Below are 25,902 nucleotides of genomic sequence, written 5' to 3'. Positions count from 1 at the left end.
ACTTTCATAGTCCAGACGGGGCTGTAGACAAGTCCCTGATGCTTTTTCAGTCTGTAAATTTGTTCAACAGTTTGAATCAATATGGTTTTGGAAATGTAGAAGCCAAGGTGGCTTATTCAGCAATAGGCTTTCATCGGTTTGGATGCACCATTTTAACAGCATTGAAAATTCATACATGATGTCATGGAACAAAAGTAGCCTCTCGTTTTCATTGTTTATACATTTTTTTGAGAAACAACTGTTCCAAATGAAGATTTGTTTTAATTTGCTGTATGTGTGAAAAGTTTAGAACATTTAGCACCCAGCCCAGAAGTAGCATCATGATTCCTATGACAGGCAGTTCATGTACTGTGCAATTCCAGTAGAGTCGGCTCTGCCTCCCAGAGACAGTTCTGCATCCACCCTGCAGGTGTTTTCCCTCAGTGAGCATAGCAAGTGTGACAGAGGGGTCAGAACTTCAGTGAGGGCTTTTTGAAAACTATGGCCTTGGCATTCTCTGAAAACTGATGGACATGAGCGTGGACAACTCCTATTAGCCTTTGTATCAAGAGCATACATCAAGCCCTGCTCTGAGAGTATGTTATTCTTCTGGATTGTGCACAGACTAGACAATAACTATAGACTCTGTTGTGAACCATTGGAGGCCACATTACACTTGTTACATTTTTGTTCTCTTTGAGAAGTGAATGATGAAGCAGTACCCTGAAACTACTCTCTGACCTGTCAAATCATATTAATAGGAAGTCACCTAGCAAATGGGTTTGAAATTGCTAGAAACTTGCTCACTGGGCAGGATTCATCAAGGTGCTATCAAGGCAGAGAACTGGGCAGAGAGCAACTTCAAAGTTACTGCAGTGATTTCATGTCAGATGTGCAATTATTTTAATTTATTTTGTCATATTTTCAGATGATGTTGGAATGAATGTGTTACAATCAAAAAGTAGTTGCTGCTCTAATAAGTATCTTTTAATTTCAATAGTGTCTGAAGGAATGACAGTATATTGAGAACTTTTTTTCCTCTTGATTCTTATCTCTATTCTAATTTCCACATAAATCTCACATTAATCCTCATGGCACAATTCATTTCAGTTTGGGTCAAGACCAATGATTTTGAAAGATCAGACTACACAAGATTTATTCATGTAACCCCAGAAAAAAATTGTAGACCAAAAGAAATTGGTGATTTAACAGCTATATTACAGGGCTATTGAAAATGATACCTATATTCTATCCATAGAAAACAAATATCTCTGGTATCCATAGGAAAGACTTTTTTCAAATGTTTATATAGCATGTAGAAATGGGATATCTTAGTTTTTCTATGTTTTGTGTATTCTAGTGTTAGCATAGAATGAAAAGAATTGAAAAATGCTCTGTTTGGTCATTCTTTTTTTCTTTCTATATTTTAAAAGGGAATTTAGCCTCTGTGTGTGTGTGTATAGTAAATTACAATTCAAATTTCAATATGGAAGGTAGAGTACAAACGAATATTGAGCAGCCAAATTTTGTTACAGCTACAGGTCTTGAGTAGTAACTCCTGTTATGAATAGTCCTTTTAATTAGTCTGTAGTGCCTTCCTTAGTGAGGTGCTTCAGGGTTTGAATTTCAGTTCCTGGTGGTGGAACTTGACAGTTATTGTTAATGGTTGTTATTACAGACCTGGTTGGATCAAATACAGGACAAATCTTAAGAGCCTCTGCTTTTCCGGGAACTGGTGTAGATGACCTAGGTTCATTCTATCCTTGTTACAGCTGCTGAGACAATCTGGACCAGGGCCATTGGACATCTCCCCTTGAGGGGCTTTCAGGGCAAGGCCTAGCCTAGACCCATCCCAGCCAGGAGCAGGGCAGCTGGGAGACGCTAAAACATCCCCAGCCCCAGAGCTTCTGGCACTTTCCTGAGAATGGGCCAAAGCTGAACAGGAATGGGATCCCCCATCTGGGCCCAGCTCAGTAGGGTCCATGGCTGGGCAGGATTGCAGGGAACTGGAGAACAGCCAGGGCTGCTCTCATAGCAGTCCACAGTGGAAAATAAAGGACTGTTGCAAAGGGATAGTGGAAGACTGAAAAATATTCTTCAAAGACACATCCATGCTGCAGGTTAAACCAGCAGTGCATGTGCATCCACAGTGATCCTGATGTTCTTGGACTCTGAAGGGAGTTGAAATCTGTCTTTCATGCTACTGATTTTTTTACAATATCTGATGCTGTTGTAATAGAAGTACTTGTAGAATAGCACCCCACAAAATTCTGGCAAAATAACGCAGATGGTTGGTTTAAACCAAAACAAAACAAAACCAGCTAAACAACAAATATTCAAATGCCTATTTTTCATCAGGACAGGCTGAAAATTACCTTCATTAACATTCCTTGATTATTTTTTCTTTATATGGTGAGTAGGGAAGTAGAAAGCTAACATAACATTGAATCAGGAAGAAAATAGGACTTTAATGAGTGGTTTATTAACAGGTTAATAAAATTCCATCCCCCCAATATCACAGTTTTGTTGCACATTGCTTTTTCACAGGTTCACAGATTGCATTGGGTTGGAAGGGACCCTCAAAGGCAATCTTGTCCAACACCCTGCCATGAGCAGGCTGCCCAGGACCACATCAAGTCTGATTTTGAATGCCTCAACCACATCCCTGGGCAACCTGTTCCAGCATTTTACCACTCTCATTGTAAAGCAATTATTCTTTATATCTAATACACATTCTCTATGAATCCTTACAGTTATTTCTCATTGATATTGAAATGTATAGTAAGAAGCTATTAAATGCAACCGTGTCAAATATCATTGTAAGAAATCAGACAAGATTTAATTCAATTCATTTGCTGTTGATAAACAATGTTTAAAAAATATAAATTGCAGGTGATAATGAGTTTATCAACACTTTATGTTTTTACCAATTGTCCACATAGCTTTGCAAGTAAAATTTCAGACAGTGGTGCAGATAAGCTTTCTGTGTTGAGATGAAATGGAGAAAGAAAATGGCCCCTTTCTAAGACTTAAAATTACATCAATTTTAACAGGTTAATTGCAGAGCAAACAGTAGATTTCCACCAAAGAAAAAATGTGTCTGATCAGGTAGTGACAAGCCTGACACACAGTATTATTTGCTGTCACACTACTCATAACTGAAACTGTAGATAGAAGTGCAAGTTGCAGAGTCAGTGGATAGTCTCCAATTTAAATAAGGCCAAAGTAATCAAGCTGTAGGATACGTGGGAGAAGAGTGAAGAGAGGAAAACAAAACCAAAACAACCAGTTATTTTTTATATCTCGGATAATTCTGGGATTTTTGTGTTTGGGATGTTGAGTTTTTTGATTTGCAAAATTGCATCAAGACGAATCTTTGAATTCTAGGTATAATTTAGTAGTTTATCTTTTCTTTTACATTGTGGAGTGATTTCATTTTATTTTATTTTTCCTTTGTAATTTTCTACATGTAGTGCTTCTCTCAGTATTTATCTAGTCAGTGAAGCTGCTGTATGTTTGGAAGGGTTTCTTTGAGTTGCCTTATGTTAACATGTGAATCACAACTATTCAGGTTTAAAAACCCCAACATTTCTAGAGAATATGCTGTTGCTAATTTGGTAATCTACCATTGATAATGGTAGATGCCTCCTTGTGCCTTTAGGAACTGTTACTGCTACTGTGTGGTTTTAATTCTTTAGTATAAATGTTTTACTAGATAAATATTAGTTTGCTACTAATAATAGTAGTTTCCTATTAATATTTTTAATCTTCCTAAATTCAGTATCACTGTTGCATCTCATGATACTGTTTAAATGTTGTATATTGTATGAACAAAATGTTAAACAGTGCACTTTTAATCTGCTGGTAATGTAAAACAGCCAAAAGAGCAGAGCTGCTTAAATGAGATTTCTCATGCCTGTGTTAGAGTTGCAATAATTTTATTGGAACCTTCAGGATGAAGAGACCTATTGCTGTTTATTTTGTTAGCGTTACTCTTTTCCATCCGTCTGTTTTTTGTTTTCTCTGGTGACCTCTTTGTCCTGAGCTGTTGCTACCCATAAGTTTTCCCAGAAACTAATCCTGAGCAGAAACTAATCTACTGGTGTTTTACAGCTTCCCATGGAGCTTTAGGACTTTTCAATCTTCCTGCTTATGCTACGGTTAATCTACACTGCCTATGTTTTTATTTTTCAGGAAACCGAAGCAGCAGTGCAGGCTAAACAGCCGAATGTGGAAGAAGTTTTGTCTAAAGGGTATCATTTATATAAGGAAAAACCAGCCACTCATCCAGTAAAGGTAATGAAGCAACCTTTAGCAATAGCCATTACTGTGTAATGGGTTATGCTTCCCCTGTTGTACACTTGTCCTTGATGTTCTCTGCTTAAAATCAGTGGAAGAACTTGGCAAATGGCATTTGTTCTGTTCTGTGGTGGCATAGCCAGGAAAAATGTCATGTTCCTAGCTAGAAATTTTTTGCATATTGTGATGGAAATATTGTTTTTGACCTCTTCCATAGTAATCCACACCGAAAACAAGTGTAATTTTTGGTGTCTAGTTAATGGCATTATATAACATGTATTTAAATTCCCCTGTTTTTAATTTCACTTTCAGAAATTTTGTCAATTAAAAAAAAAAAACACAACATATTTTTTAGAAAGAGTAAGAGCTGAGTTGTAAAGTGGGCCTTTTGCTTTAAAGTTTTTCCATTGTGAAGGAAAGACGACATGACAATGTAAAACTTTCCAACTCAGGTTTTTTTGCCGAAATGAATATAGAATGACTGACTCGATTTTATGTTGAAGCAGAGGATGCATAGTTAAGAAGGATAACACCTCCCAGCACTTCTTTTTCAGAGAAATGTTCTTTAGAATCTTTTTTCCCCAGCACAAAAATCAGTTTGAAGGGGATATTTTTCACTCAGTTTCCTAGACTATGTAAATCTTCACTGAGACTACAGCATCATTCACTGTCCTATAGATTCTTGGAGCAGAAATAACCCCACATAGGGTTCAGTTACTTTGAAGGAAGGACCAAAAAAGTTAAGGTCACTGCCATATCTGCCAGAGCTTGATCTGGTTTGTGGGTTTATAACTGCTAATAAAGCATCTGCAAACATGGTATTTAAGAGTTCCCCAAAACCACAGCAGTGGTTTATTTTTTAAACTAAGTATCTACTGCAATTACTTCTTAATGGGCAGAGAGAGCAATTTTTGCCTCTGTATGTAAAGCTTTTCCAAGCCTACAGTACTCAATAATCTCATTTTAAAGAAAGAGGTTTTCTCACAAAGTTAAGATGCATGTAAGTGATCTCTACAGTGAATTTCATGTTTTTCCATCTCTATTTAATCACTATACTTGGAGCATTATTTTTCTACTTTTACAGAATTTCCTCTGAATTGACAAAAGTCCTCTATATTCCCAGTGGGGACTTACACTTACAGAAGCACATGAAGGCACTTTTCTCCACTTCAGAAATTAGTACATGTTTAAGAACTATTTATTTTCTTTTTCTTTTCCCTGAACAAAATTGCTTAGGAATTATTTTCACCTTTGTTCAAACAAAGCCTTTGACTGTGTGGGGCATTTTGCTTGGCTAATAGAGTGTTATTATCGTTAGGAACTGAAACCTGCACACTGAATGGATGATGGAATAAAAACCACTCTGCGATTTACTCATTTCATATGACTTCAGCTGCAGTCTTAGGGAATCTTACTCCAAATTTTAGCAAGCATAGCATTTGAAACAACAAATAATTAGATGTTTTGGCTCTCTGTATTTTTTAAAATTTATTTATTGCAATTACACACAAAGAACTCCATAATTAATGCTGGCATTTTTGAAAATAAGAACTGTTATTTGTTTTTAGGACCACTGAAAGAGGTATAAATGGTGTGAAAATATTCTGTTTAGACCCGACTTCTGACACAGAAATATACTCTGTGTCTATTTCTTCCAAGTGTATATTGCAAAGAGTCTGAAAACTACCAGATTTCTACAGGATATACTGGAAAAGGCTTGCTCTTTAAATGAAGTTGAGTTACATTTTGACAATGATATTATGTGTCTGTGAAGACATTAGTAACTATTTGCATAGTAGTGAGCATTCCATTTCTGGTCTCTCTTTAATTGTATTTTGCTTTCTTCATTACGTTATGCAGTTCTGTTAATTGAACAACTTGTGAAGTTAATTTCTAAGTAACTGTCGTGTACAATAGGTCATAAACCTATGGACTGTTGAACTGGTTTCTTGATGATGAGGGTTTCCTTAAGCTTCCACCCATTTGTACTAAGTTGGTCTGCTGTCTTTGTTCCTCTTGAGTAACTTCCAGCACTGTTTGCTATTGATATGTTCCAATACAGACCTTTTATGTCAAAATAATTTCCTACACAAAACGTATTTTGTGGAAGCAGAAATAATTTGTACTCAGATTAAGGTGGTTTGGAAATTATGTTAGGAAAGCTGCAAAGTTAAGCACTCAAAATTTTAGGAAATTCTTGAATTAAAGGTGCTGTGGTGGCCTCTGGTTTAAGCTGAACTCTGCCTGATTCAGTACAGTGCAAGCAGCAATTAAATATTTAGACTCCTATCTCTTGTTTAGTTTGTGGAACAGTAAAAAAAATGCAGTTACATGGCTTCTTTAAAAGCACTAATTGCTTTTATAGAATTGGTTGACATCTTTGTAGATTATTTAGTTCTCTGAAGCACCTTTGTCTTAGATTCTTTTTTTTTTCCTTTCTTTCTTTCTTGATTTTCTTAATGCACCACAAATCCTCCCGTCTTTTTCAGTAAACGAAGCAAATGTTCCTATAGACTCATTCACACCACAAGCCGCCTCTGTGCTGGAAAACACCATCATGTATCAGAGCATTAAGGATATCAGTGCAGTTACGTTCACTGTAACTGAATTAACTGAATTAGTGTTCATAGCTGGTGTTAGTCTGTCATTTCCTAATGTTTACCTGTTTATCTTTGCAACCTTTATAATATACTCTCATTTTAGTGTTTTAAATGCAAATGAGATCCCATATTGACACATAGTTAAGCTTATCTCATAGTTATGTTGCTGAAATAAGTACATTTTCACACCTTCACTAAGCATCCTAAAAATGCTGATATTGGAATTTTGTAGTGCAGGACTGTAAAACTGGTTTTGTTGGCAAATTTAATCCTAGCGTATGCTGATTCAAGAGTCAAAAATGAGATGAGATGTGTGATCCTTTAAGCATTAGCACTTCAATAATCAGACGTACTCAGTTTTAGAAAATGGGTTTCATGCATTTGAAATATATTTCTGTAATGCTTTGGCAGGTAGGGGAGGGAGAGGTTACTGCTTGTGATAGTGGCAATGGAAAGAATGTAAGCCCTAATCTCATCATTAACAGCGCTTAAGTTTATTCAGGAAAGGATTTTTGTGGCAGTGGAAGATCTGTAGTTCCCTTGCCACAGCATTCAACTTGTCCTTTCCTGTGTTGGGTGGAAGAGAAAGTAGTGAAAGTACTCCATCAATTCAATGTCCTTCTTGTAATGAAGGGCCTGAAACTGAACACAGTATTTGAGAGGAAGCCTCCCCAGTGCCAAGTAGAGGGGCACAATCACTTCTCTACTCCTGCTGGTCATGCTATTCCTAATACAGGCCAGGATGTTGTTGGCCACCTTGGCCACCAGAGCACATTGAATCCACACAGAAATAAAACATATGTATGATTTTGAATCATCATATGACAAGTTGCATTTATCATGCATACCTAATTGCTTTTTCTGCCTAGTCTTCACAGTCTGTAATCAAGGTGAATCTCAGATATTCCTGACTTTAAGAAAAAAGAACAGAAAATCCCTACAGTTTTTAAACTTCTCTTAAAGATAAAAAAGTTGGTTTATTCCCTAAATTGTATCCTTTATCTCCTGCACTATTAAAAAGAAAGAAAAAAAAATGTACCCAGAGCTTATTCCAGGTAGTATTCTGGTCACCACTGGTGACAGATGTAAAAGAACCTTTCAGGTTCAGAGTATTTATGGCAAAGCTTAAGACAAATTCTAGAAATACTCCCTTAATATATCGGAATATAAAATTGTGCTGCCTCAGTGTCTGTGTGTGTATGCACTTCAGTTTAATGAGTAGCATTCCCTACCCCTCTTCTGTTGCCCTTAGACTCTAGGTAATTAAAGTACCTTTCTTAATAGACATCCTGTTTCCGTCATGGCTGGATTGTGATTTAGACTGTGTATCTAATCTCGAATAGGACACAGGAACACTAAAAGCGTTCCTGAGCGTCATTGGTACATGTGCTACTTTTTTAGCAAGCAATCATGGATAGGCTTAAAAAAGAAATTCAGTCTTCATTTTGAGAGTTTAGACACGCCAGCGTAGAATTAGCAATGTCTCATCCTTCTTTACAGCCCTTAGAGCAAGGAAGAAAGAGGAGTAGAAACAATATTTTCAAGTCTAAAAGCCTCTCAGGGTTATCTGAGGACTGATGTAATTCACACTCTGGAATTTCACTTAGGGGTTTTTTAAAAGTAACAGTTCAGCCATTACTGATCAGGACTGCATGCCCACACACTGAAGTTTATGACTCCCTGAAAACTCCTGAGACTTTCCTCATACTTTTATTTGTTTTTTCAGCAGCTGGAAGAATATGTTCTGCATTTGACATCACAAATTGCAGATGTTTTATTGACAAGTTGTTGGGTTGGGGTGGGTTTGTTTGGGTTGTTTTTAATACATAATTCACCTTTCTATTTTTTTTTTTTTAAATGCACCTCATGTTTGTGGTGATAAAACCCCTACCTCTACAGTTACATTAAAGGAGTTATCCTGTGGTCCCTAAAAAGGTGTAAAGAGCTGTTAATCTGGGATCAGGGCAAGACACTCCTTCCTAGGAGCAAGGAATGGCAGGGACTCCCCACTGGGCTGCAGGATTTCACCAGCTTAGGACCCCTCCCACTGTACAAAGCCAAGAAGCAAGGCAGGCTGTGGGGCTGCCCCTGGGTCGGAGTGTGGGCCAGTGAGGGGAACCAGAGTCAAAAACAGCCCCAGGTGGCTGGGCAGGGCTATGGGGATGGAAACAGGCTGAGGCTGGACCAGGAAATGGTCAGGGTCAGGCAGCTGCGCTGACTCTAAGTTGGTCCTTAGCTTCAGGAGCCAAACATTGAAGAGGAAAGATGTTTTAAGGGCTCTGACACCATGAAGCTCTTTTGTAGCCCAGCTGGGAGGGATTTTACTCATTCCTCTTTCCCATTTGTGAAAGGTGCTTGGTTTTTTCTACCTTTACTTTTCTTTTCTTTAAATTCAGGCGTCCATCAGATGGAGAAAAAAAATTGATATTTATTTGCATTAATTTATGTATTGGGAGTTTAATACACTGTTATTTTCTATTCTAGAAAAAATTAGAAGATTTGAATGCAGACTGGAAGGCAATAAACCACTTAGTTCAACAACTAAAGGAAAAGCCAGCATTAGCAGCATTTGGCCTTTTCTCTCCAGGTGTCTGTAAGTGCTTCAGTATGTACATTGTTTGAAATTAATTACAAATGGTACAGTTAAATTCCAAAAGGTTGGAGGCCATCTCAACTCATTCAGTACCCTTATAAATTTCAGTTTTAGCCTGTAGATGGGAAATGTGCTAGTATGGCATACTTCTTTTTTTTTTTTTAATCTCTTCCTTTCTGTTTTGTGTAATGTGTCCCAGGAGACAAATTAGATTATGGATTTGATGAAAAGATTGCAACATACTTTTCAAATAATTACTATTTCAATATCTAGTTTCTTTATTTTATGAAGAAATGAGATGAGGTTTTGACTTTCAACATACATTCAGGGAGAAAAATAATTATTTCAATTAAAAGATAATAATGTTTCAGATCAAGTGGATGCAAATTGGTCACAGAATGAAATTCTGAAATTACTTTTTATGATAGGGCAATGAGCTGAGACTGTTTCAAGACAAAGCTTGTGTATTCATAGAAAAGGTTGCAAAAAAGCATGGTAAGAGTAATTCTGCAGTTAAACATTAAGTCTTTGATATACATCTCTGTGTGCCTTGAGTTTATGAATCCACAACAAAAGACTTGATCTCCATTTAATTTAAATTATTTGGACAATATTTATATTAGACTCTTATCATATCTCTTTGCACCTGCTGGTTCCCTACAAGGATTACAAACTCATTTTTATCTCCTTGATAAATGTATTTTATTTCCCACTGCTTTATTTTAAAATGTAGTTGATTAAGCGTGGGGAGGGAGGGGGAAATGCATAATGAAAGCACTGGGTCAAATTTCAGTCTCTAAATTCTCTAAGATTCTTTACTTGATATTGAATTATCTTCATTGCTTGAATGAAAAATGTTACTCATCCATACAATTTGCAAAGCTGTCCATTGGATATGAGAGCAGAAAGCTGTTTCCTCCTGTCCCTGTCAGATTGCCTGTAATGCAGGTTATGATACCTCCGCAGTAGTCACCTGGGATTTGATTACTTGAAGGATGTCACTCTCTCTTGCTTTTAGCATGTTTTACTTTGTAGCATACAAGGAAAGAAGAAATTGGAAAATTCTCTACCTTCTAGAGAATTTTTTTCAGAGCACTAAATAATTGCACCTTGTAGACAGAACCCAGAATATTCAGTCCCAGAAGACAGTCCAACTTCCGTCAGAATAGCATATGTCAATTCAAGCAAAGCAGATGTCTTGCTTATAACAGACTGAATCTTACTGAATAGGAATTATCAGTTAGTCATTTAGAACTGTTGTAGATCCCCTGGCAATCATTTCCATTTTCTAGACAGGGCTAAGAACCACCAGCATTTTTAAAAACCTGTAGTACAGCAGTATCCTTGTTTGTCTGGATTTTGTTCAAAGGCATGCTATAGAAATTCATGTAGTGACATGGGAGACCTGAAGGAGATGCATAATCACTTTTTTGCTGTTCTGAGTCACTAACCTTGCTATGTCTGCTTTACCTGTCAGCAGGTTATGTCAGATTCCAGGGGGAGGGTATGTTGGTGATTTGTATGTTTGGTGTTACAAAGGAAATTGTGATAACAAACTCAAAGAACACAGAATAGTGCAATGGATTCCTGTATTAATGCCTCTTGATGAAGAATTGCAAAATTACTCATTTACCTTAATTCAGGCTCTGAATACTAATGGTTCGGAGGCTCAGCAGATGGAATTATACATACAGAAAATGAAAGTGCTGGTGTTATATAAAGGATTAAGCAGGAAGCAAGACTGATTTCCTTCTATTGCCAAGAGCACTTAAAATTTGAACCTGTGCTTGTAAGACTAATTCATATTTTTACTTTGAGTCAGTTTACTGCAGTCATATCATTATAGATGTATCACCATAGAACTGCAGAGTTCGGAAGGGACCTGAGGAGACATCTATTCCTCTTGCTCAAAGCACAGGTTACTCAGGGTCACGTGCAGTCAAGTTTTGAATATCTCCAGGGATGTAGACTCTATAACCTCTCCAGGCAACCTGTTCCAGCACTGAACAACTTACATAAAACTAACTGACTAAGTAAATAAAAATGCTACTTAAATAGAATTTCTGGCATTTCAATTTTTGCATGCTGCCTCTCATCCTGTCACTGGACATCACTGAGAAGAGTCTGCCTTTCTCTTCTTTACTCCACCAATTAGATATTTACACTCATGGATGTGATCCCCCTGAGCTTTCTCTTCCCTGAGCTGAGAAAGTCAGTTTCTGCAAAAATAGGCAGTGATATGGGTACATAACTGAATTAGTTTTGTATTTTGGGTATTTAGAAAAAAAAAAAAAAAAAGAGAGAGAGTGGGGGGGATGTGTGAATTGAATGCCATGTGGTTTGTCATGCTATGCTATCAGTTCCATAGTTATTTTAACCATTTATATTACAGATGTTTTTACGGACTTGTTCTGTGCTGTTGACTCTCATTGATATGCATAAAGACTTAACCTAGCTTTAACCAAGCCTTCCTAAATCTTAACAATCTCATGAAAGGTCCTTTTTTAAAGAAAGACACACAAAATTATTTTGAAAGGACTCTATGCAGTATCTCCTGTTGATAACAATTCACTTCCTGACTCTCTAGAGTCTTTTGTGGACATTAATAATGTTGACATTTGGTTTTGATACCAGAAAATGAAGATGTAACTGGCTAATTTCTAGTGCTCTGTCAGATATCATTTGGTCTAGTCTGGCTACAAGAATTCAGCCAGAGGGTCTTGCTAAATATACCATCTGGTGACTATTACAGAGGTAAAGGACCCTGTTTATAATTCTTTCTGGATGTGTGTACTATAGTTTCTTTGGCATAAGCAGAACTAAAAAAAGCCCTCAATATCCCACCAGTCCAACATGCCCTCAGGCGTGATGAACGAGAACTACTTTTCCAGCTCAAAATATGTACTTAGCTGAAGGGTGGGTCTAAAACCTTAGCAAAGATTGACTTCTGAGACAAGATGATTCAGGAAGGAAATCACACTTGCTATCTGTACTTGACATGATAGCATGAAATTATGTGAATGTCTCTCTCTAAATACCTTGAGTCATTGCTTAGCCAGCAGTTTGAAAACATTCTAAGCAGGGAAAAATGTAATTTTGGAATGTGCTTTTACAGGAGATTTTAACAGCATTGCTAGCATTCATTTATCGTTTTTGTGTGCTGAAGTGCTACCACTTTATTAATAAGTTAGGCAAAGCTATACAATGCTTTGTAAACCCCGGTGAATGCATTGTGAGGTGGGAAGAACTCCTGACTTTGATCTCGAGGAAGACATTTTCCATTATCTACCTTCATTGAAGTAAGATGTCAGGGAAATCTGTTGGCCACTTTCATTTAGAGCTCTACTTAAAAATACTGTTTCTTTAAAGGGATATGTAATTTTCAGTTGTGCTATATTTGGAGTTAGTGAAACTTTAAAAATAACTAGAAACTAATCCAGCTAAAAATACTTTGCCAACTAATTGTGTACATCTTGCACATATAGCTAATAACAGTGAGTGATATATTATATTCCTACTGTTGCAGTTTAACTTATTCAGTGAACAGTACTTTGTGTACAATTAATTTCCCTTTTTTCCCCCTGAAGCTTTACACAAGTTTTTTATATTCTTGTATGAAGTGCCTACTCAAGTGAAACAGAAAAATGTATGAGTGTGAAATGAAGAAAAAAGTAGAAAGAGAAGGAAGAAAAAAGTAGAATGAAAGTTCATGTCAGTTACACTGGTGAAATTACTTCTGTGGTTTCAAAGGGACAAATTCTACTTAATTTCAGAAGTTATCAGTCTTATTCTAGAGGGTTGTTTTTTTCTAGCAGATTAAAAAAAAAATAGAAAAAAACCCAAAGGTTTTGTCTTACAAATTGTAACAAAGAGATGTATTTGACAGAGTGGCTTTTATATGTATTGCTAGTTAATATATATATATAACACAAAGTTCTGGGCCCCTCAATTCAAGAAGGACCTCAAGGAACGGTTTGAAATAGTCCTGCACAGAACCACAATGATATGAAGGGAGCTGAACATCTCATTTATGAGGAAAGGCTGAGGGAGCTGGGTCTCTTCAGCTTGGAGGAGACTGAGGAGTGGTCTCATTAATGTTTATAAATATGCAAAGGGCAAGTGTCAAGAAAAAAGAGCCAGGCTCTTCTCAGTGATATCCAGTGATAAAACAATGAGCCATGGGTGCAAGCTGGAGCATAGGAGGTTCCACATGAACATAAGGAAAAAGCTTTTCACAGTGAGGGTGACAAAACACTAGAAGAGACTGCCTCCTCTGGAAACATTCAAAACACACCTGGATGTGTTCCTGTGCTCTAGGAGATCCTGCTCTGGCAGGGGGGTTGGACTAGGCAGTCTTTCAAGGTCCCTTCCAACCCCTAATGTTCTGTGATTCTGTGATTTGAAGAAAATTAGCACTATATCAGCAGAACCCACAACACTAGCCATCAACTTCAGATATTTTCATTTGAATGCATACAGTCAAAGCTCTACTATGTTTCAGTATAAATCGGTTTGGGAGTAGGTATCAGAGAATGCAAGCACAGAGACGCAGAGTGGACTTCCATGGACAGGGTAAGAAGGCATTTCAGGGTTTAGAATAATTAAGGCAGAATTGCAGTGATGTATCGAGCTGAGTCCATTTGAAGCAAGCTGTAACATGAGAATTGTGAGCTGCTGTAACTCCATGAGCTGATTTAAGCAAAAAAGAACTCATTGCTTATTAGCCCATATATTCAGCTGGGGCATAGGGGGGAAAAAACAACAACAAAAAAAAAAGAGTCAAAGGATTCACCTCCAGAGTTTCTAATACCTTGAGTTTTGGGGGTTGAGTTGTAAAAGTCATATCTGTGAATCTGTGGAAACCAGTGGCAGCAGAATTGCATTTGCTTGTCGTTTGATATTTTGGTTTGTCCTGGTTTTAACTCAGGTGGCTGCTGAGCTATGGCGATCTGCTCACAAGACAGGGATTTCTCCTTTCCTCCCCTCCCCACTTCTCCCTCCACCATTCCTCTCCCTCTCCTCTGGGTGGGCAAGGAATCAAGGACCTAGGAGGAAGAAAAGTTAGTTGAGATAAGGACAATTTACTGCACTATTGCAGGGATATCAGATTACACAAAAGAGAACAAAAATACCAGTGTATGCAGTAGCAGGGGAACAGACAAAACACAAACCACCCACGAAACTGAAACTTGAAGAAAAGGACCTACCCCTGCCCAGAAGCTGGTGGAAAAACCACCCCAAAACCCCAGAACAGGAAATTCTACAAACTATAGAATATACTTGAAGTCCTATAAGCCTCAGCCAACCCCTTCCTGTCATGCAGCGGTCATGACGTTAGTATGGTGTAGAATTTACAATCTAGTTTGCACTGCATTACTGCAGGGGGTGGAAGGGTAGCCCCATCCCTCATCCCTCCTAGTGGGCCCAGTCATCTTAAACCAATGCAAACCAAGGAGTGCATCCTAACTAAGGTATTTCTCCTTCTGTCTGGGGAAGTTTAGTTTGCCTCTTATTTCTCCATGAAACAAGTCCTTACCTGGATTAGGTAAGATGCTTTGTTCTAGGATTATAAAGTCTTGTAAAATTGTTCTTGAAAAATATCACCGTTGTTACTTTCTTGAGTATGTGTACTGCTATGGCTTAATACAGCTGAAATTCACACGCTGTGTATGGAATGCAATTTAATATAAGGAACATATATGTCTTTAGTAACACCAGTGCAATGCCTGAGACTAAGGGGTGTTTGAGAAAAAAGAGCAGCAAATTAAAATGCAACCCTTGATAAAGTAACAGCAGATTGCAACTAACATACTGTGACCTCAGAAACTGTAGTGCTAGTGTCTGGATTTTATATATCTGGATTTTATTTTCTTTTTTGTACTAAGTGCATAGCTAAATGATCTATCATTCTGTATTAGCTCCAAAATAGAGAGACGTACAGGTTTGGCATAGCAGCATCCTGAGCTTTAGCAGGGGGTCTTGGACTAGATGATTTCCAGAGGTCCCTTCTAACTCCTACCATTCTGTGATTCTGAGTTCTGAAGACTGCCCTGTTGAATCTCAAATACAATATTTGATTTAATGTTTTCTGTGGGAACGACAGATTCTTTGTTTTTGAAGCTGTAACTATTGAAATATGCATCCCATAGGTTTCAGTACTGCATGATGTAATGCCCCACTGCCCCTTTAAAAACAAACAAACCAACCATCTGTTTTTCAGAGATATTGAAGAGACAGTGACAAAAACCTAAGAAACAAAATGACAACAACTAGCTGGAGGCAAAAATGCACAATAGATACTGTTTTCCTTTTTTTTTTTTTTTTTTGTAGTATTTCATATCTAATGTGCTCTGAAGCAGTCATTGTTTATATAAAAGGCACAATGCTTGAGTGAACACATATGCTGTAGTTCAGAGCTCTGTTTCCCAGATTGTCTAAGTGCTCGCCTTAAAAAGCTTTGTGCATTTCATAATGTGTACCTGAAAAGACAATAATAAGTGCATTCAGAGGATAAATTAAAGCCAAATGTACAAATCAGGCATTAGCAGCTGATATAGTATAACTGAGACCAAGAATACCCAAAATAATTCCTTGGGGAGGATTAAACAACCCAGGGACACGTGCTTCTGCGGTGTTTTCAATACTAATGCAAGTGTGTTGATATTTTAAAATACATTGCACATAACAGTCACCATTCAAAAGAACTGTGCTAGCAGCTCTTAAAATGCTCTGGTGAGGGATGTGGTGGATATTTAATTTTGCAGAACCATTTTCAGTAGATCTGGATAACCATTTTCAATAGGTGGAGGGTTCATCTGTTGTGACAAGCAATTTTATATGAAGTTAGAAGGCAACGCTACTGCCAGTAGTCCATTTTTAGTGAACGTTAGTTTTAGGACACCAATGAAGACTGCTAGCATAAGAGTTGTGATAGAGACAAATATTATTTCCAATAATAATCATGTCTAGAATTGTATGGTTTCTGATAGTTATGCATGTAGAATCCAGCCCATTTTTAGTATTAGTCACAATTAATTTTAACTCTATAAAAAATTTCTGAAAAGACAAAACCAAAATGCAAGAGAGAAAACAGGGAGCAAGTGTTACAGTGAATAGGTTGAGTTCTTGAATCGGTGGAGAGCAATAAGAGTAGGCTCTTCCTTGAGTCAGCTGGCCTTACAAAGCTTATCCACACTCATATGAAGTAGAATAATTAAGGAATAGATTGTGCTCTTTGTCTTTTAGTTGGTTGGTTAGGGTTTTTTTTGTTGTTGTTCTAGTTGCTTTTGGATGAAGGACTAAATAATGGTTTACATAAGTATTTTTAATTTCCTTGGCTTTGAGTCATTTTACTTTACAGGATTTTGTAGTAGGGTTTGGCCCTATTAGGAGTACATTTCTATCTATTTATGTTCCCCTTTGTGTTCAGGAAAGAAGTTGCCTGACTCTTCTGTCTGATTTTCATTAAGAAACCTTTTCACTTCTAACACGTGCCACAATGTGGCAAGACAATAGAAATATGGCACAAAACTGAATCTGTTACCATTTGATTGGAGATTTTTCAAGGTCAGGACCCAGTTTCACAAGCAGTTCTATTTTTCAATGCAGCTGACATCAGACACAAGCTGAAGACAAACTTGTCTAATAAAGCTTTCAGATTCAATTTGCTTTCTGCATATAGCTTCAGGAATCTCTGGAGGTCATTCACAGCATGTGCTGCAACACCAACAGGGAGAAGTAATGAAAAAAGTCTAGATAAAAAGCTGACACTATGCCTTCAGAGCTGCATGAATAAAAACATAATAAGCAAGTTTATAAACGCAAATCTCTATGATTCTCAGAATTTCTGTCTTGATCTTTATAGGGTTTCTCGATGTGAAGATTTGTTTATGGATTATCTGACAGGTGAAAAATACATGCAAAATATACCTAAGCCATGAAAGCCCAATTTAAATCAAAAGATGGGTTACACCTTTAAATTTAACATCTTGCTTTAGGGGTCTCACAGTAGGTTACTCTCTGAAAGTATCTGTAATAAATGGATGTGACAGTGCAGTTTACAAAGGGAATGTGGGCTTTGATTTTTTTTCAAGGCTTGAATGATTAAATAAAACTCACTCTGGGTCATTACTCAGAATTTTTATAATAGTTATGCCTTGATGAAATGTAAATCAGAAAGTGAAAAAAGGAGTTGGCCACTGTGCTGCTATTAAAGACAATATGGAATCTAGGTCTGCTTTTTCTACTCATTGAAAGTGCAGCCGTCAAAAGTTATGAGGTAAAAAAGATTAATGCTATAATCAGTCTCTCGAAGGACTGCATTCACCTATTCCATTTTTAAATTCTCTTCTGAGGAGCAGGCTTTGTAACTTGCTTTCTTTTATGTAATTTCTTGAGCAATAGTAGCAGCAGAATGTACAGGACTCATAAAAATGAATACTTTAAAAAAATAGAAATCTTTTAAATAGAAGTGATTGCATATTGGTGTGTTCATCAGACTATCGTTGGCCTTCCAGTATCATAAAGGGACCTACAAGAGAGCTGGTGAGAGACTTTTTAGGATGTCAGGTAGTGATAGGGACTAGGGAGAATGGAGCAAAGCTAGAAGTGGGTAGATTCAGATTGTTAGGGAAAAGCTCTTCACCCTGAGGATGGTGAGACACTGGAACAGGTTGCCCAGTGAGGTTTTTAAGGCCAGGCTGGATGGGGCACACAGCAACCTGAGCTAGTGTGAGGTGTCTCTGCCCATGACAGGGGGGTTGGAACTGGATGATCTTTGAGGTCCCTTCCAATCCTGACAATTCTGTGGTAACCTATACCAGATGAGAGCAGAGGACTAAGTTACAGTTATGGTTGGTAACATGGTTTAAGAAGGAATTAATGTTAATTTTTCTCTAGACCTATATTCAGCATGAACATGCAGCATCCAGTGTTAGTAGTTTTCAAGAAATGTGATGATAGCATAATTGGTCCATTTTAAAGCCACAGATAGACAGAGTCAAGAATTTGAATGAGTTCATTCTGGAAGATATGGAAAAATTATTCTTATCAGAGTTCCTAGCAAAAAAAATACCCAAAAAACAATAACTCCATGACAAAATGCTAGTTTATACTCCTTTTTTTCAGTTTTTCTACCTCAGTTTCTTGCTTTACAGCATCCATTTTATTCCGTGCTTTAAAGGTGTCTGTTTCTCCCCTTTCTTTTTGTTACAATAACCAGACTTATTATAACATCTGATTATCCAGATAGCGTGGAATTGCAAATAGCAGTAATCTCTCTTTTCTGTTCCCTTTTATGTAACAATTAGGTATATTGGCAACTACAGTCTGTGAAAATCTGTTTAATTTGCTAGAATAATAGAAAGTGATATCTCATTCTGCACTCAGTCCTTTTGACCTGTGTGCTGTTCTTTGTTGACCTGGCTTTTTAAAAGAGCAAATCAAGGTGGCTTTTCCTTCTGAATGAAGCAGTGTTCACTGCTGTCCTCGTCATACCCTACTGAGAAATGCAATGACTCTTTGACAACCTTCCAAGTATTTCTGTGATGATTGGAGATGGCACAGGGTTAGGTCAGGTGTACGGAGAATCAGCCAACCAAAAGGTGTGAGCAAGCGTGATCACACATCATGAGCAGAGTGGAGGCCACAGGGACTAAGAAGTAAAGCATGAGAGTGAAAGACAGACTCATTCCTTAAACTGTAGAAGTCTAAAATGAGTAAAAGATGACAAATGGGAACTTTCTCTTTTACTCCAGATAGAATTTTTTTTTCTTTCAGTCTTGTTTATATGAAGCTTCTCATTGAAGTATGAGACTGCTTGTCTTTAATTGTATTACTGTGGAGTAGCAGGATGCATAGTAATGGAGATATACAGATAGAGATTTGCATTACTGGTATTTCCTTCAACAATAGATTGTTGGTCAGATGACACTTCAGTTTCCAAAGGCAGTTCTATTTTAAGGTGAAGCTGAAATAGATGGAAGAATAATGGAGACTAGTTTGACATGAAAAGTAAGAATTGCATGTGTTTTCATGGGAAAGCTTGAAAAGTGTTTCAGAAGTAGTACAAGGCAGGATAGTTTAACATTTCTGATGAAAGAACAGGAGGTGCTTGAAGTAATTTGGGCAATTACTCTGTCAAAAACAAAGTGGCAGTGCTGTTGCATTCTCTAGCTTTGAACAACTACTTTTAACTCTGCAAATTATATCTAAGTGTAGACTTGGAAATTTTTGCATGAATACTCTACAGCTGTTTAATTTGCTAATAACTGAACTCTTATTAATTCAAAATTTCTTCAAACCTCTTCTGATTTTTATTTTTAAAATACATGATACCTAAAATTCTGCCCCTCCAAATTCTGGATCTCTACAATTTTTTTTACACTTTTTCTTTTCCCCTTCAGAGTTCCCCTCGGCAAGGATAGCAATTCACGCCTTTTAAATAAATTTGTAGATCTTACAAAATTAAAGAGGTGATTTTTGTGACACTGTAAAAGTTGGAGCTGCTGGCAAGATGTGGTTTGGTTGTTTTTTGTTTGTGTGGGTTTTTTTTTCCCCCTAAGATCAAAGAACTAAGTGCCAAAATTCAGCTATATGCCAATAGCAGTACAGTGGAAATGTAAATTGCTGTTACATAGATTGACGTCCAATTGAAAGCTGCGTGCAAAATCAAGGAACTTGTTATTTTACTGATAAAAGGATACTGAGAAGTGCTTGCATCATTTATGACAGATGTTGTCACAATGTTTTTTATAAGGCAAGTATGTGACAGAATTTGATGGAACACCCCAACTGTTGTAGTACAGAGCATTCATTTTTCACTAAACCCTTTCGTAAGGACTGCAACAGAATGAATGTTTTCTGTAGGGGTATAAATAATACTGCATTTAAAAAAACCCAACAACAGAAAAAAAGGCTTGACTTTTTTAATTCATACTCTTCAGACTGCTCAGAAATGATTGCTTGTATTTCGAGATATTGCAGAGCTTAATTAAAGATGTGGGAAACATTTTGGGAAGGAGGGGATAAATTAAAATATGCATTTACATAACATAAAAAGTAATATTGTCAGATCACTTAAAAAATTAAAATTGCTTATTGACAATGTCTTAATTTTACCACAGAGACTCCTTGTGTTGTTTCTGTCTGTTGCTTTGAGAAGTACCAAAATGGGCTGTAAAATTTTCCTAACTGCTTCCTTGAGTTCAAAATTTTTAAGACCCAACAAAGTAATTTTATCCTTAAAAAACCCAAATATATGCCATCCCCATGTGGCAAATAGCAGCTCCATTGACTGTACTTTTGCATATGCAGATTATTACTACGTTTACCAGCTATATTAGTTTTAAATTGCTTGTTAGTATCATGGATCTCCCTGGGATTCAAAGTGTTACTGCACGATAAAGTTTGTAGTGCTTGTGTTCCCTAAAAAGACTAACTCCCTTGATGTAATGACTTCTGCATGTTTCCTTTCAAAGTTCTCATGAAAAAGGTTCAAATATTTATGCCTATGAAACAAAAATCTTTATGAAAGAGCCCACAGGTCCTCCTGAAACATGAAAAGCAATACACATGGAATACTCTTACCCGTTGTCTTCATTGTCAAATGTCAAACTCCTTATCAGAGAGATCAAAACACTTATAACAGGCCACCATGAATTACTGTATATAGCAATTTAGTTAAAAGTTTGTGTTTTCTTTATGAAGAAAAAAGACATTTATCCAAAATTTCCATGTGATAATTCAAACAACAAACATATATTATATACACTATGACTTCACATTTATGCAGGCTTGTACATACCGTTTGGGCTCTGCAACCTCTCTGGCCAGATGTCTGAAATCTTCCACACAGAAGAATACATGAAATAAGAAACAAAAACTTTCAGAAGAGGCTATGAGTCACATCCATAATAAGAATAAATATTTTTAAGGTATTGTTAATTTTAACTGTGACAATATGAACTTGCTACTTCAAGAAGTTTTACTTCCTTGTTTTTCAAAACATATGTCACGACAGCCTAAGGAGACTCTCAAATCAGTAATGAAAACAGATGATACAGGACATAGGCAAGCCAGAAAGAAATGGTTTCTTTCAGCTGTGGGCTTCCTGGCATTTCATATCACAATTAAAAATAGGGCAATATTGTTCAGAGAAAAAGAACAAAGCAGAACAAAACCCCCAAACAAAACAACAAAACCCCACAAACATTTCTGACTGTTTGCTTTTTTTACAGTAAGAGCTCCTAGACCCCACACACTCAGAGCTTGCATTTATAAGCAAACAAATAAGCACAAAACACTAGTAGTATCAAAATATGGCTATTTTTGCTGTAGCAAAAATATTGGTGGCAGTATTGCAGATCTTTATCCAGCTAACCTTTAAGGAACTGAACAGAAAGAATTACCCACATAACCATGGTTTATATCAGGTTTGTGTAAAGAATTACTTTAATTTATAGAAGAGGGAGGTTTTTCTTTCTTAACTGTTAAACTGCAAGCATTGGGGTTTTATTTTGTTTGGGTTTGAGGGTTTGGTTTGGGGTGGGGGTTGTTTGGGGTTTTTTTTTAACCCCTCTTTATCTGGACTATTTTAAAAGCATTATCTCAATATTGTAATCTGGTGGCAATATCACATAATTTCAGAATATTTCTTCACCTTCTCAAATAAGTATCGATACTTAGATTAGCCACAGTATTGTAATCAGTGATACTGCTACCAACTGAATCTAAAACCACTAGGTAGCTACTATACCAAAGATTCCTATGATACCTTTTTCAAGTTTTGGTGTCTGGTTAATTCTTGAACACACTGAAAGTGATTCATTCATACCCTAGCCTTTTGCTTATCACTTTTTAGTGGGGCCATCACTCATGTTGAACTTTGCCTAAGGAAAGATTCACAGAGAATACCATGGCAATGCTATATTAGTGGAAGGATACTGACTTTGAAGCAGTTTATCTTTCAGAAAGGTTTGAATAGACCAATAGGTCCAAGTAAAGCAGAAGTTATGAATGCTACCTTAGTTTACAGATTTGTATTACAATTTTCAGTTGGTTCTATACTCCCTGCTCCTGCTCAGGTCATAGTCTGTAGGATATTCTAGGACAGAATACTGTAGATTTAAAGCTTTTTCCACCACATGCAAAACTGTCTGTTAAATGTGGGACAGTGTATGCAGACATTCATTTTCATGCATTTTCTTCTGTCTTAGCTGCCGCATTCCCCAATTATTTTCTATCTTCACAGTTTTACCAGTTTGACTTTTAGAGATTGTTTGAAGTTGAGAATATAACTTTATGAGACCATAGAGTAGTTGAGGTTAAAACGGACTTCTGAGGTCATCTGTTCCAACCACCCTGTTCAGGCAGGCTGACTTCAAGCAGGCTCCTCAGGATTGCATTCAGCTGGCTGTGAGGGTAGAAGCTGTACAAACTCTCTGAGCAACCTGTTACGGGACTCCGTCACTCTCACAGTTAAAAAGGGTTTTCTGGGCCCAGTGCTTCAGCCAGTTTTCAGTTCACCTTACTGTTTGCTCATCCGTCCCATCCTTCCAATTCCCTCTGAGAATCTTATGGGAGACAGTATTAAAATCCCTACTGAAGTTGAATTAGACAATATTCATTGTTCTGCCTGCATCTCCCAAGCCAGCCATTTCATCATAGCCCGAGATCAATTTGGTCAAACATGACTTCTCCTTGGTGAATTTAATCTGACTGTTTCTGGCCACATTTTTGTTCTTCACTTCATTTAGTTGCTCCATGACTGTCCCAGGGTGGTTCCCTGGGTCCTTTTGATTGTCTTTCTTGAAGATAGAAGTGATATTTGCTTTCTTCAGTGTTCAGACACTTCTCCCAGTCACCATAATCAATCAAAGTTTATAGGAAATGACCTTGCAATGACATCCTCCAGCTCCCCCAGAACTCATGAGTTCATCCCATCTGGACTCATGGATTTATGCATGTCCAGTTCAATGAAGTATTCTCAAACCTGATTCTCTTCCATGAAGAATAGGTTTTTAACACTCTTAAGTTCTGTACATAGAAATAATCTTGAAGTGTCTTCTATGATGGCAGTATTCTCAGCAAATAAGCTATTAACATTTTTCTTCAAAGTGTCTTACAGCGAAAGTATTTGCAGAAGCTCTTCTCAGCAGGTTATAATCTTGACTTCTTGCATTACAGAAGTTAGCTTCACTTTCATGCTATTTACATTTTGATGTACACAAGCCTACATATATTATTTATATCACCAAAATTCTTTGTGTGCCTTGCTGTCTACCTATTTTTTTGACAGACAGCAGCATATGTTCTTATTCTTATTGCAATCCAGTGATTGTGAAAGCTAAAGCTTGTCTTTAAACTGAATGAAAAACATATCTAAGCATCTTCCTGTTGTTGGGAGAAAATTGGAAAAATACATTGCACAATAACCAGCTTAGTCATGCTTCTACAAATGAAAGAGAGGACGGCACAAAAATTCTACCAGGTATCTCCTGTGATAAACTGAGCCTGAGAAAGCTGACACTTAACTTTCTACTATAAATTTAAAGATATGATGCTATTTATTAGTCTAATAATAGTATGTTAGAAACCATAACTTTTATGGTTAGCTATACACATTCATTTGTAAATCTTTTTGCTTTTCTTCCAGCAGTCTTTAACCTTGAGTTTCTGCATTCTTTCAAATCTCTGAGATTTATGATTGCTTTAGTTTTGGTCCCTCTCTTCATCCCACTTCACGGACTACTGTAGATCTAAATTTTAACTAATACTGCCATAAGGTATTAATCTAAATTTTATACAATCTGTAATGACTTGTTAGGAATCACTAAGAGCTTCTGGAGTATAAAGGAAGCCTAAGCACAACATGTGTTTTAAACTGACAATAATACATAGCGTGAAGGTTCACAAAGTGTTTATGTGATCAAGCACTAGCTCTTATCCATTTCTACTCTATGAAAATTACTCTCTATGAAATATTCATGATATAGGCAAAGCCATTTTTTCTAGGAATTGTTTTTACTACATATTCAAGGCTAAGGCAATCAGACATTGTTCAATCTGACATCTGTGTTTTATTCAAAAATACTCATTCTGAAGTATTTCATGTGTTTAAAAGCTGATTAAAGTGGTAAGAAAATGTTAGCTTAAAGGTAAAATTATCTAAGGATGATTTTTTTTTTTCTTTCCAATATTTAGAGCCATGGGCAGATATTTAATTTTTTTTGGCAATGTTTTTTGGTCATCATAAAGAATTTATTTTGAATTCATATCAACAGGAAAAAAAAGAAATCCATCCTTAAAATTTCAGGGTTGCAGTATGGGAGGGTTATATTGCATGGGAGAACTTAATGTGCTCTTCATTTCCTTATCTTTGAAGGACACAGAGAGATGAGACTATTCATTTATCACTGGGACGAGCCTAAGGAATAAATCAGTCTTAGAAGTGTCTTCCCAGATCTATCAGAAAAGCCTGTTTGAAGCTGAAGCATGGATTAAAAATAAAAAATAAAAGAAATGCACCTTCCTAGGTGATAGATCTTCACCTGTGTGCTGTCATGTAGTCTAGTTGTTCCCAATGAAGTTTACATGGCTGAAGTGGTATTAAGAAGCCTTGATGTCATCCCATGAAATAAGTAAAACCTGTCTGATGTGCAGCTACCAAATCAGTGGCAGTGAGGGTGCCTGTGTTGCTTGTGTTAAAATTATTTCAATGAGGAATGCTTTCTGTGCGTATGCCACAGGGTACAGGTATTCTTCCTCTGTTTTCCTCAGAATGAGTAAAGTACAGATGGGCTTCCTTGAGTATAACATTGTACAAAGGGTTTAAGGCCTTAACTTGGTACTGCTAATCATGAAACTAATTCCCCACGCTTGACATGTAAATGGAAATAAAATGTGTGTCCAGTTACTACGTTATTTCTCTGTCAAAAAACTTTTGACTTGGTAGATGCAGGTCAAAACTCCAACACTACTTCTAGCATTCAAAAGGATGGTGAGGAACATTCCTGTGAACAGAGTCAGGTCTGCTTAAAGGCTGTGGCTTTAAAGCAGGTGTGGAAGGGGTTGGAAACTGTTCAGTGTGTTGTCATTCTTCCTATTGCTTCTGTTCCTGTTCAATACCGAAGTAAGGAGTTTTATTTTTCCTTAGTTGTCAGTTCAACCTTCTCTTGAAAGACACTGAAATAAGCAGAATAATAATTTTGAAAAAAAAAAAGGGGGTGGGGGGTGGAGGGGTGGGGGAAGAGCAGGAAAGTGTATTCCTGAAGTTGACTTCATTCTGCTTTTACTTCTGCGCTTAAGTCTGAAGTTCTGTTTTATGACACATTCTTGTTATTCTCACTCCTAAAGTTTAATGCTATAGATGATTTTCACGATGCAAAAATTACCAATATATTTCTGATTTTCATCCAGTGTATCTCAACGTGC

General features: G+C 36.9%; 1 protein-coding gene across 7 annotated transcripts in view; it reads left to right on the top strand.

Moving 5' to 3' along the window:
• The window catches only part of DMD (dystrophin), a 1,125,431-nt gene that overhangs the window by 759,327 nt on the left and 340,202 nt on the right, over nt 1-25,902 (top strand). For all 7 annotated transcript variants that reach the window (XM_054165808.1, XM_054165807.1, XM_054165806.1 and 4 more), the window contains 2 exons: nt 4,174-4,275; nt 9,363-9,471. In XM_054165808.1, coding sequence (XP_054021783.1) covers nt 4,174-4,275; nt 9,363-9,471 — 211 coding nt within the window. The remainder of the gene's footprint in view (nt 1-4,173; nt 4,276-9,362; nt 9,472-25,902) is intronic.

This window comes from Dryobates pubescens, chromosome 12 (genome assembly GCF_014839835.1).
Source record: "Dryobates pubescens isolate bDryPub1 chromosome 12, bDryPub1.pri, whole genome shotgun sequence".
Classification (NCBI taxonomy): Eukaryota; Metazoa; Chordata; class Aves; order Piciformes; family Picidae; genus Dryobates; species Dryobates pubescens.
The sequence above is the reverse complement of the archived record's forward strand: the minus strand, read 5'-3'. Positions and strand labels throughout refer to the sequence as shown.